This window comes from Rana temporaria, chromosome 4 (assembly GCF_905171775.1).
Source record: "Rana temporaria chromosome 4, aRanTem1.1, whole genome shotgun sequence".
Taxonomy (NCBI): domain Eukaryota; kingdom Metazoa; phylum Chordata; class Amphibia; order Anura; family Ranidae; genus Rana; species Rana temporaria.
Window position 1 is genome coordinate 353552594 of NC_053492.1, and position 13435 is coordinate 353566028.

The window sequence follows — 13435 nt, forward strand, 5'->3', positions numbered from 1 at the left end:
AACACTAGGGGGCGAGGAAGGGGTTAATTATGTTCCCTCATTGTGTTCTAACTGAAGGGGGGTGGGATTGACTAGGGGAAAAGACAGATCGCTGTTCATACATTGTATGAAGATGCGATCAGTCATTTCTCCCCCTGAAAGGACCGGTTCTCGCTCTGTAACGAGCGATCGCGGGTGCCCGCGCCCCTAGTGGCTGCAATGCAAAAATCACGTTATATTACGTGATTTTGCGCAGCCGAGCCGACCTGCCACCGTAAAATTACGGTGGGCGGTCGGCAAGAGGTTAAAGTATACACGCCTAAAGGGCTGTGTTTACCTTCACAGGTGTTCCATGCATGTCCCATCCATGTCAATTAAAAAGGCAGCAGCTGCCCCCTATTTGACATTGGTGCGGGTATATGTCCCCAAAGTCGACACCGAGTTCGGGGTAGGGTTGCCACCTCACTGCTTTAAACACAAAAACATAAGGGGTTAGACAGTTTCTAAGGCTAATTTAATGCAGATAAGGCATCAAGTTTAATTACCACCTTAATCAGCCACAGAACCTGTGTAATTAATATGTGTTCGGGTTTAAAAGGATGAGGTGGCAACCCTAGTTCTGTGACACAAGCATGAATATCAAATTTGGAGCAGCGGCTGTCGCTGCGGGTATACACGGCTCTCTACGGGTGCGCCTCTTGTGAACGTGGTCTTACTAAACAGCTCACTAAGCATAGTGTACAATCACTGACAGCTTAAAGTGCTTGTAAACCTCAGACATGAACAAATCATTACCCTCTATAGCAGTGGTCATCAACCCTGTCCTCAGGGCCCACTAACAGGCCAGGTTTTATGCATTACCTTGGGGAGATGCACTAGAATACAGCAATCGCTGAGCAGCAAATGATATCACCTGTGATGCATTTCAGTTATCTTGCAAACCTGGCCTGTTAGTGGGCCCTGAGGGCAGGATTGATGAACACTGCTCTATAGTGTGTATTTGTCTCAATTAGGAGCACTAAGTCTAGTTTCTGTCTGCTGCTTTGTTCCTCTGCTATCAGCATGAATCTGTTGACAAGTTTTCCTGACACCAAGTGGAAAAAAGGTGACAGAGGAGGGACCTCCAGCTGATTGTCAGCCTCAGCTCTGTCCCTTCCCTGCAAACAGCCCTCAGAACTCTACTCACTGAGCTCTCCAGAGCAGTGTTTCTCAACTCCAGCCCTCAAGGCACCCCAGCAGATCATGTTTTCAGGCTTTTCATTATTTTGCACAGGAGATTTGATCAGTTTCACTGCCTTAGTAATTACCACACCTGTTCCATCTGAGGGAAATACTGAAAACATGACCTGTTAGGGCGCCTTGAGGACTGGAGTTGAGAAATACTCTCCACCCCTTTTTTTCTGAACTCTCAGACCAGCTTATAAAATTCAGCACTTTTAATAGATGTAGAAAAGAGAAGACTGCACATAGACAGATATCCTTCTACAGAAGTTGTGTTTCATCTCTAGTCCCGTCACTGGGTATATGAAAGGGTTTACAACCACTTTAAAAAGGTTCCACATTACTTAATTGTATCTTAACAAATGGATAGAATATCATAGAATAGAATATCACAAATGATGCACTGTCCTGTTGTCTTATAGGAAATGCACAACCATCCAACTTGCAAATACAGCGAGATAGCAAAGACCAACATATAAGCTATAGATCCTCATATGAAGAAAGGGATCCCCATGAGAGAAGCCTGCCTTTCTCATGAGTTACTGGCCCTTCATAGGACATTATTTTCGTACCATGGAATATCTCTCCAATCACAGCCACACACAAATGACCTTCATTTTACAATTCAAGTTGCTGGACAGAAAATGTGGAAAAAAAGGAAACAAAGGCATTATCAGCAGCAAGGCCAGACTATGCGGTTATTACATTGTATTCAATTAGTGATTAAATAACAGAGGGTACTTTGATTTGATTGTGGAGTTGAATGCCTCTTTAGTGTGTCCCTTTGGAGCTGCAAGGACATACTAATGGAACCATATCAGCATGGTGGGGAGGCGCAGGCATCGGCCACACCTTGAATCTTTGGTTGCTGAAGATTTCAGTGGTATACCTCAGCAAGAGAGCTCAGTTTGGGCTCACTCTGGTGGCAGAATTTGTATTATTAATGTACTTTAACAGCTTAAAATATACATTTCCGAACGGCTCCGAACTGTTCCGAGTGTCACCAGCGTCCCCGCCCCTCTGGCCAAATGCGGTACTGCACACCCCATTAGCTTGAATTCTGCTTGTTTTGCGAGACAACACTCACAAACCGAGTCGGAATAAAAAAAAGTTGCTCGTCTTTCAAAATTCTCGTTAACCGCGTTTCCAAGATTCCACTGTATAGTATATGTTCGTCAAATCTCTATTAAAAATAAAAATGTGAAAAGTGCAAAATCTTTTTAAAGAACATATATTATATTAATATATATAACACACACACACTCACATACACATGCAAAATGCACTTAAATTCAACCTTTGAGTTGGACAGCTGTCACTATCCGATGTCTGTGGATAATGATGGCAAATTTCAACACATCATGAGTCTGCCCTGGAAAAGTTATGAGCTTCTTTCGACTTTTCATAAAGTCCAACGCTCATACATCGACTTTTCATAAAGTCCAGCGCTCATACATCGACTTTTCAGAAAGCCAAGCATGAATACATCCCAGCAATGTAATTTGGCAACCCTCAATATCCCCTGCATTGAAGCACGCAGTGGTGGCATGCCACTTTCTGTAAAGAGATTTTGCCTTTTCAGCAGACGTAACTAGAACTGTCAGGGCCCCGGTGCAAGAACCCACCAAGGGCCCCCCTAACCCCAAGCTGGGGCCCTTTATTCCTGTTGCAAGGCCCTTTATTACGGTCCCGTAGTGGGCCCCCTTTCACATGTTCTGCAGTGGGCCCCCTTCTTGCTGTCTTGGGGCCGCCCCACGGTGGCAGAACCGCCAGGGCCCAGTCACAGGGGCTACCTTTCCTGCCACTGGTGTCAGTAGTTTTTATTTTTGTAATTTTAACTAGGGGCAGCAGAACCTAGGTCAGTCATAGTTAGGTGGTTAAGTGTAATTCTTTGTTGACCCTCATGGGCTCCTCTGTCCCTCCCCCCCTCTTCTGGGACAAGTAGTTCTGCCTTCTTTGTATCCCCTTCCCCCATGACAGGTCCTTTGCCCCCTTCCACTGACTGGTGTATGGCTCAGGAACAGGAAGGCAGAGGAACTGTCACCCCCACCGCCCCTCCTATCCAGGTGCACAGGGGAGTTGCATGGGCCCCCTGGAGCATGGGGCTGGGTCACAATTTAGACCACTATAATCTCGGTCCTGGCTCTATACAAGTTTGAGGATGTGCACTATTAATGGAGGCACCATCGTCCTCTGCTGGAGGGGAAGAAAGCTCCCTTTATATCTTGCCCCATGCAGTAGGGATTAGTCACAGCAGGGCTGCTGTTAGAATTCCAGGCCCCCGTACAGCCTACCTGGCAGGGCCCCCCCCCCCCCCCCCCAATGTATCAAGACAATATTTTCACCAAAATTATTATTAGTGGATACAAACATAACAGAGAACCTTTGTGAATTAGCCATGTTTCAATAGTTGTTTTACATTTTATAGAAAACAATTAAATGTTGAACATTTTGCAATTATTTTATTTTATAATTTTTTTTTTAATGATTACAATATTTAATTATAATTTTTTTATAATTTGTACTATTTTTTTACAGGACAGGGAAGCCTGTAGCTGCGGAGTGGGGGGGGTCACAGTGACAGAGGGCACATGGCGGGATCAGAAGCAGGCAGAACAGGGTGGGGGATTGCTGTCAATTATAGGAACCATGCCCTGTGTCTGTCTCTACACACAGCATCTGAAAGCAGGCAGGAGGGGGAGAAGCTGGCTTTCATCTGCTGCAGAGAACCGCAAAGGGCATCCTTCTGTAATTGCCCCTCTGCACCAATTCCCCCTGCTGTTTGGGCCCCCCTGTGTGACCGGGCCCCCTACAGGGGGACTAGTGCCCCCCCCCCCCCCCCCATCAGCGGCCCAGAGTCACAGCATCACTGGCCATCTTGTCAATTCTCTATGCAAGAGAAGGGAGCTCAAACCTGTTGGGGCCCTTTATTATTACAGGTACTTATAAACCTTTCACACTGATCATTAAATCCTATGGAACTCTTCACACCAGTCAGTTGCATTTTTAAAAGTCCTGTATGTTGTATTTTTGGTGCAGTAAAAAGAACACTCCAAAAATGCATCTCCCCATTACAATGAATAGAAAGCGCAGCAAAAATGCCCCCTACAGTTGCATTTTTGGTATGTATTTTGAGTCATGTGTCCTGGCCGAAATGCCCCCTACAGTTGCATTTTGAGTCACGTGTCCTGGCCGAAATCTGAACCATATACAGTATGGACAGGCTGATTGAATCCAAATTGAGCCATTGATCAGCTTGGGTACAATCAGCCTGCCAGATATTCTACATACAATTGTATTCTGATGGCCGGGAAGGCTCCCCAGACCCGAGCTGGCAGAACACAATAGCGCTGCAAAAGGCATTCCCTGAATGTGTTGATGGGGGAATCAAGTGATTATCCTTCCTTCCTTCTTTCCTTCTACCAGTAATCTATGGCCTGCTTTAGAGTCTGAAAGGAAAAAAAAAAGGGCAAAAGGGAGAGTTCTATTTTATCTGTCAGCAAATGCATGTTACATGAGAAAAAATGCTGACAATGCAAAAATTAACAGTAATACCACCAATGAATGACCGCCAATTGTTACCTGAGCTCCTCCATCTACCATCTCAAATCTTCTCTACCTTCACAGTTAAGAAGACTTTTCGCTCTTAAGAACGATACGCTAGACTTGGTGCCCACCCTACCCTACCCCCCCCCCAGGTGTTATCCGACTCGTCTTCCAGGAACCCTAGATTACATGCCTTTATTCTATCTACAATTGTTTTGTAATATCTCTTACAAATGCTGTTATTTCGTTTTCTTTTCTTTTGTTATTTTTATTTTTGTTATCTACAATCTTCATATAGCTCAATAAAAACTTTTTGAAAAAAAAAAAAAAATGCAATACAAATTGGAAGACTGGAATGACAACTGTCAACCACTCCAAAGCCCCTCCCAAATTCCGTGATATCAGGAAAGCCTGCAAGAACTATCAGGATTAACTGTTAACTATTAACTATCTGGGATTAGTTGTTGGATACAGTATGCTTGCGATGAAATAAAAATGAACCTGCTGGTATGAGTTCTGCATTTACACAGTGACATGTTGTACAAAGAGTTGCAGCGTTTGTATTTTTTTCCTAATTTTTGTTAGAACTGTAAGGTGTATGTGCACAGCGTGTACATTATAGCACATTGGCATGGGCTATTTAAAGCGGGGGTTCACCCTATCGACGAAATTTTTTTTATTTTACCATAAAATCAGGCATTGTAGCGCGAGCTACAGTATGCCTGTCCCGAATGTTTTACCCCCGTACTCACCTTGTACGCGTAGATCGAAGATACCGGGGAATGGGCGTGCCTATGGAGACGGAGGATGATTGACGGCCGGCTCTGGCGCGTCACGCTTCTCCGGAAATAGCCGAAATAGGCTTGGTCTTCACGACGCGTGCGCATAGCCTGTGCGCAGGCGCCGTGAAGAGCCGAAACCTACTCCGGCTGTCTTCGGGGAGAGTGACGTGCCAGGGCCGGCCGTCAATCATCCTCCCTCTCCATAGGCACGCCCATTCCCCGCGGGAGCCGAAAAATACGATCTCCGATTACAAGGTGAGTCCGGGGTTAAAAAAATCGGGACAGGCATACTGTAGCTCGCGCTACAATGCCTGTCTCGATGGTAAAATCGTGTCGGGGGGGGTGAACTACCGCTTTAAAAATGCAACATGTCCTACTTCTCTTCAGAGCACATCAATGCAGAGCATTAGTGTGAACAAAATGCACAGGACAGAAGGCACAATGGGCCAGATTCACGTAGCCCGGGCGCAGCGCAACGTAACCGATTTAGGTTACACCGCCGCAAATTTTCTGTCTAAGTGCCCGATCCACAAAGCACTTACCTGGAAATTTGCGGCGGTGTATCCTAAATCAGTCCGGCGCAAGGCGGGCCAATTCAAATGGGGCGGGTACCATTTAAATTAGGCGCGCTCTCGCGCCGGACGTACTGCGCATGCTCCCGACGCAAATTTCCCGACGTGCTTTGCGCGAAATTACGACGCGCCAACGTTTTGTGAATCGCAACGTGAAAAAAAGACTTGCGCCGGAAAAAAAAAAAAAAAATGTAAAAAAAAAATCAAAAGCGACGCGGGAAAGACGGGTATACTTTTAGATGGTGTAGTAATTTTACACTTTGTAAAAGGTGCCCTATCTTTGCGACGGCAAACTAACACTTGCGGCGACGCAACGACGGGAAAAAGTTTCGTGGATCGCCGTAACTGCTAATTTGCATACCCGACGCTGGTTTACCATGCAAACTCCCCCCAGCGGCGGCCGCGGTACTGCATCCTAAGATCCGACAGTGTAAAACTATTACACCTGTCGGATCTTAGGCATATCTTTGCGTAACTGATTCTATGAATCAGTCGCATAGATAGAAACAGGGATACGACTGCGTATCAGCAGAAACGCCGTCGTATCCCTTTTGTGAATCTGGCCCAATGTTCCGTCTATGTTTTAGGCTACGCTACTCAATTGGGTCGGTGTGAGCGAGCACCTAAAACATACTTTTTGGATTATTTTGCGTTGTGCATGCTACAGCAGCTTCTTGAGCGGAATTTAATGCAATATGACTGCCAAGAGACAAAGAAGGATAATCGACTGTACCATTCATCCTTTATATATCATATAGGGGTTATATCCACACAAAGACACACCATTGAAATCTTGCTGAAAAAAATAACCAACTTGCTATTCCTATTAAATCAGCAACCACTTATATCGCACACACACACAATAGAATGTATACTCTGCGCTGCTTGGCCCTCTCCTTCTTCAGAATTCCCCCGTTATTAGTAGGTATAGAATATACCCGTAAAGAAAAAAACTTAAACTGTTATCCTTACCCAGTGGCAGCTGGTGCTCCAATTTTTTTTTTTTGGGGGGGCGCACAATATTAAACAAATTTGCGCACAAGTTCTAAAAATAGGGCGAGGGGGGGAACTGACAGATTATGATGGAATGTTGGTGACGGGGGAAGCAGCGCACAAGAACAAAAATTAGGATATGTCCCCGTGCTGCTGAGTGTAAACAAATATAATATTCTGACGCTGTGCAGAATCAGTACATTCAGAAAATAGTGCAGCTCAGCTTAAAGGGTAAGTTCACCTAGAACTGGATGCCGGAGAGATAAATCACCTGCCACTTTCTTCTGGTCTCAGGGGTGCTACTAATTATATCTTGGATTTCCCAGGTCTGTAAACCTGCTGTGCCCATTATGTGGGGTTCCAACCGTCCCTGTGCTGAGTTCCCAGGTCTGTGAACATGCTGTGCCCATTATGAGGGGTTCCAACCGTCCCTGTGCTGAGTTCCCAGGTCTGTGAACATGCTGTGCCCATTATGAGGGGTTCCAACCGTCCCTGTGCTGAGTTCCCAGGTCTGTGAACATGCTGTGCCCATTATGAGGGGTTCCAACCTTCCCTGTGCTAAGTTCCCAGGTCTGTGAACCTGCTGTGCCCATTATGAGGGGTTCCCACCATTCATGTGCTGAGTTCCCAGGTCTGTGAACCTGCTGTGCCCATTATGAGGGGTTCCCACCATTCATGTGCTGAGTTCCCAGGTCTGTGAACATGCTGTGCCCATTATGAGGGGTTCCCACCATTCATGTGCTGAGTTCCCAGGTCTGTAAACCTGCTGTGGCCATCATGAGGGGTTCCAACCGTCCCTGTGCCGAGTTCCCAGGTCTGTGAACCTGCTGTGGCCATCATGAGGGGTTCCCACCATCCCTGTGCCGAGTTCCCAGGTCTGTGAACCTGCTGTGGCCATCATGAGGGGCTCCAACCGTCCCTTTGCTGAGTTCCCAGGTCTGGGAACCTGCTGTGGCCATCATGAGGGGTTCCAACCGTCCCTGTGCTGAGTTACTGGGTCTGTACACCTGCTGGTTGCTGTGCCCATTATGAGGGGTTCCCACATCCCCGTGTCGAGTTCCCAGCCGGGTTCGTACACCTGCTGTGCCCATTATGAGGGTCCCCAGTGCATCAGCAATGCCAATGGTAGCACACTGCACTAGCCCTGCTGACATAGCCACTTTTTATTTGCTGGCACCATGCTCCGTGTCCCAGGATGACACCTCTGGAAGGTTTGAAGTCCACCAGATCAACACATCAGAACCAACTAAACCCATCTCTTCCCTAGCCACAGTAATACAAGTGCACCCTGCTCACAGGCAGCCGACTCCTCTGCTCAGGCCTTGCGTTCCATCCAGCTTTGGACCGGGAGGAGTTACTTGAGAAACCTGATGAGATGCCGCGGGCCCGATAAAATCACTGTCCTACGGACCACGCCAATCAGTAACTACCACAGGAAACATAATGCTACAGTGGGAGTGTTCAGAGCACATCGCTATGCGAGGACACCAATACAGCTTCTTGATCTGTGATCCGCTGCTCTAGCCAGGACGTTCAGGCCCCACAGATACGATACTTAAATCAGGAAGGCTGGCAACTCAGATGCTCTTGAATAAAAGTACCAGCATGCTTTAATGAAGGCTTCTTAGCCAAAACACGTCAGTATATAGCCTGTACCCTTGTAAATAATAAAGTACTTTTTTTTATTTAAGAGCATCCAAGTTGCCAGCCTTCCTGATTTAAATACAGTCGACGTGTTAAGCCGCATACACACGATCCAGAATCTTGTCAGGAAAAAAACGTTGTTTTTCCTGATGAGATTCTTGGCAAGAATCTCTTGCCGCCCGAGTGTACACACACTCATTTCAAAAGAACCGCGGTTCTTTTGAAAGGCAAGAACGCGGTGACGTCATCGCATACGACGAGCATGCGCTCGTCACATTCCATGCCGTCGTCGCCATCTTGCTTCACCCTACCTATGCCGTGGAAGCTACCGCGCATGTGTCAAAGTAATTTCGAGCATTCACGGGTTTCCACGGCGACAGGTAAGTATACAGACGCTCGGCTTCCTCGTCGGGAAACAGGCCGACAAGAATCTCGACAAGAAAATAGAGAGCAGGATCTCTATTTTTCTCGTCGAGATTCTGGGCAGATTTCCAGACGGGAAACACACGCTCGGTTTACTTGGCAAGAAAGCTCTGCCAGCAGTTTTCTTGTCGAGAAAAACGAGCGTGTGTACGAGGCTTGAGTCTTATGCCGCGTACACACCATCACTTTATGTGATGAAAAAAAATGACGTTTTTAAAAACGTCACTTTAATTGACTGTGTGTGGGGGAAAACGTCGTTTTATGTCTTGTAAAAAACGACCAAAAAAAATTGAAGCATGCTTCAATTTTATGTGTCGTTTTTCAAAAGTGCACTTTTTACTTCACAGAAATTGACCGTGTGTAGCAAAAAACGTCGTTTTCTAAGACGTTTTTTCATCCACGCATGCCCAGAAGCTACTTATGAAGCAAGCTTCAATGGTAAAACGTGGTGGAACGTAACCTCACTTTGCAAGAACATTGTGAGAAAAACGATGGTGTGTAGGCAACTTCGTCTTTGAAAATTGAAGTTTCAAAAACGTCATTTTTTACTTCACAGAAAGTGTCGTTTTTTTTCATCACATAAAGTGATGGTGTGTACGCGGCATTAGTTTGGATAACCATGAACTATTTATTGACAAGAGAAAAATATGATACTGCGCTAGCTAATTAAGTAAACAGAGAATAAATAAGCTGCAACAAAAATTGTGATATACACACACAATATACAGACAAAAAGGAAAAAATAAGTTGCGCTAAACCATAAGTGAGTATAAATTATTAAATTGAATAATGATAAATAAGTTGATATAAATAGTGTCCATAAGGTCCAACGGACAAAAAACAAAATATAAAAACGTAGTGAAAGTTCAGATCAGGTGAGTGAATTAATGGGTAAAAAATGCAACGTGACTGGCAAGCATAAATCCTCCACTGGTGCAATAGATGAATATATGATTATGCGCTTACCAGAAGGGCAAGCAAACAAGGCTTGCAGCTGGAACCCCCAGCTAGGGTCTTTATCAGGAACTGCCACTGATAGTCTGGATGGTATTCCTCCAAATATGTCGATAGATTCAAAATCCAAGGAGCATGAAAGAAATATATCATATGGTGATGTACCGCAGATAAATCGAATTAATAGCACACCAAGGAAAGCCGCCACCGATAGGTTCCATTTTATCGGAGATTTACATGGCGGCGCCGCTGTGAGGCTTTCTAAGGACTGTACACAGCAAGCACAGAGATACTTGTTTGCTTGCCCTTCTGGTAAGCGCATAATCATATATTCATCTATTGCACCGGTGGAGGATTTATGCTTGCCAGTCACGTTGCATTTTTTACCCATTAATTCACTCACCTGATCTGAACTTTCACTACGTTTTTATATTTTGTTTTTTGTCCGTTGGACCTTATGGACACTATTTATATCAACTTATTTATCATTATTCAATTTAATAATTTATACTCACTTATGGTTTAGCGCAACTTATGAACTATTTATTATACAGGTATTGGCAGTGAAGTCACAGGGCTATTCTCCACCATTGTGTAGCAGTCGTGTCATTACATGCAATGTGTATGTTCCCAGATCCATGCCATTGCATGTCATTTCTACCTGTAATTATTCTATGCAGTGTATACCTGTCACCCTCCTATGCAGCGTGTCCCCGTCACACCACCCCCATGCAGCGTGTCCCCGTCACCCCAACCCCCATGCAGCGTGTAACCCGTCACCCCAACCCCCATGCAGAGTGTCCATGCCACCCCCCATGCAGCGTGTCCCTTTCACCCCTCCCCATGCAGGGTGTCCCTGCCACCCCCCTGTGCAGGGTTTCCCTGTAATTGCAGGCAGTGTGTCCCTGCCACCCCCCTGCGCAGGGTTTCCCTGTAATTGCAGGCAGTGTGTCCCTGCCACCCCCCTGCGCAGGGTTTCCCTGTAATTGCAGGCAGTGTGTCCCTGCCACCCCCCTGCGCAGGGTTTCCCTGTAATTGCAGGCAGTGTGTCCCTGCCACCCCCCTGCGCAGGGTTTCCCTGTAATTGCAGGCAGTGTGTCCCTGCCACCCCCCTGCGCAGGGTTTCCCTGTAATTGCAGGCAGTGTGTCCCTGCCACCCCCCTGTGCAGGGTTTCCCTGCCACCCCCCCATGCAGCGTGTCCCTTCCACCAATGCAGCGTGTCCCTTTCACCCTTCCCCATCGTGTCCCTGCCATCCCCTGTGCAGGGTGTCCCTTCCACCCCTCCCCATCGTGTGCCTGCCATTCCCTGTGCAGGGTGTCCCTGTAATTGCAGGCAGTGTGTCCCTGCCACCCCCCTGCGCAGGGTTTCCCTGTAATTGCAGGCAGTGTGTCCCTGCCACCCCCCTGCGCAGGGTTTCCCTGTAATTGCAGGCAGTGTGTCCCTGCCACCCCCCTGTGCAGGGTTTCCCTGCCACCCCCCCATGCAGCGTGTCCCTTCCACCAATGCAGCGTGTCCCTTTCACCCTTCCCCATCGTGTCCCTGCCATCCCCTGTGCAGGGTGTCCCTTCCACCCCTCCCCATCGTGTGCCTGCCATTCCCTGTGCAGGGTGTCCCTGTAATTGCAGGCAGTGTGTCCCTGCCACCCCCCTGCGCAGGGTTTCCCTGTAATTGCAGGCAGTGTGTCCCTGCCACCCCCCTGTGCAGGGTTTCCCTGTAATTGCAGGCAGTGTGTCCCTGCCACCCCCCTGCGCAGGGTTTCCCTGTAATTGCAGGCAGTGTGTCCCTGCCACCCCCCTGCGCAGGGTTTCCCTGTAATTGCAGGCAGTGTGTCCCTGCCACCCCCCTGCGCAGGGTTTCCCTGTAATTGCAGGCAGTGTGTCCCTGCCACCCCCCTGCGCAGGGTTTCCCTGTAATTGCAGGCAGTGTGTCCCTGCCACCCCCCTGCGCAGGGTTTCCCTGTAATTGCAGGCAGTGTGTCCCTGCCACCCCCCTGCGCAGGGTTTCCCTGTAATTGCAGGCAGTGTGTCCCTGCCACCCCCCTGTGCAGGGTTTCCCTGCCACCCCCCCATGCAGCGTGTCCCTTCCACCAATGCAGCGTGTCCCTTTCACCCTTCCCCATCGTGTCCCTGCCATCCCCTGTGCAGGGTGTCCCTCCACCCCTCCCCATCGTGTGCCTGCCATTCCCTGTGCAGGGTGTCCCTGTAATTGCAGGCAGTGTGTCCCTGCCACCCCCCTGCGCAGGGTTTCCCTGTAATTGCAGGCAGTGTGTCCCTGCCACCCCCCTGCGCAGGGTTTCCCTGTAATTGCAGGCAGTGTGTCCCTGCCACCCCCCTGTGCAGGGTTTCCCTGCCACCCCCCCATGCAGCGTGTCCCTTCCACCAATGCAGCGTGTCCCTTTCACCCTTCCCCATCGTGTCCCTGCCATCCCCTGTGCAGGGTGTCCCTTCCACCCCTCCCCATCGTGTGCCTGCCATTCCCTGTGCAGGGTGTCCCTGTAATTGCAGGCAGTGTGTCCCTGCCACCCCCCTGTGCAGGGTTTCCCTGTTATTATCCCATGCAGGATGTCCCTGGCAGTGTACCTACCTCCTCCCCGAAGTGCACCACCTTCTGGCCGCTCTGGGTTTTGAGGACGGGGTAGCAGGGGACAGGCTGTGTGTCGGCGGCTCCCCTGTGCAGGACATATCTCCTCTGCACCTCCGGGTCCACCATGCTCTTGTCTATGGCTTCGTCCTGCTCTTTGGGCGGCATCTTCTCCCACTGAGTGCCATAGCGCTGGCGGACCCGCTCCTTATCCTGCATGATCTTCTTGGCCATGGAGTTGAGGGAAGAGAAATAAGCAAAGCGATTCCTTTCCTTCTCATCCAGGGGTCGGTTACCCGACACAGCAGTCCGAGCTGCGGCTATTGCAGCCGCCATAGAAGCCATTTGTTTGCCTGGAGCGGCTCCTTTGTGATGTCCCTGAATTTAGTGATGGTGTCCCTGGCAGCTTCCAGCTACACTGGCACCGAGGACTCGGGGAATCCAGCCTTCCACATTCCTCCTCCTCCTCCGTCCTTCTACAGACAAGTCACTTCCTCTCCGCCGTCCTCCCTCCTCCTTCCAGGCTGTCCTTTTCTGGACTTCCTGATCCTCCTCTCCTCAGACACACTTCCATGTATACAGCTCTCTACCATTATCACATGCCTCATGGAGGAATTGTATATACAGCTCTGTCGCATTATCACATACCTCATGGAGGAATTGTATGTACAGCTCTGTCACATTATCACATACCTCATGGAGGAATTGTATATACAGCTCTGTCGCATTATCACATACC

At 48.3% G+C, this 13435-nt stretch overlaps 1 protein-coding gene across 3 annotated transcripts in view; it reads right to left on the reverse strand.

Moving 5' to 3' along the window:
* Window positions 1–13226, reverse strand: part of C4H1orf198 (chromosome 4 C1orf198 homolog) — a 51988-nt gene extending 38762 nt beyond the window's left edge. For 2 of the 3 annotated variants that reach the window (XM_040350837.1, XM_040350835.1), the window contains exon 1: window positions 12700–13226. In XM_040350837.1, the coding sequence (XP_040206771.1) occupies window positions 12700–13041 (342 nt within the window). In that variant the 5' untranslated portion in view covers window positions 13042–13226. The remainder of the gene's footprint in view (window positions 1–12699) is intronic. The other variant, XM_040350836.1, reaches the window with a different exon arrangement.
* Between the last annotated feature and the right edge of the window lie 209 nt (window positions 13227–13435).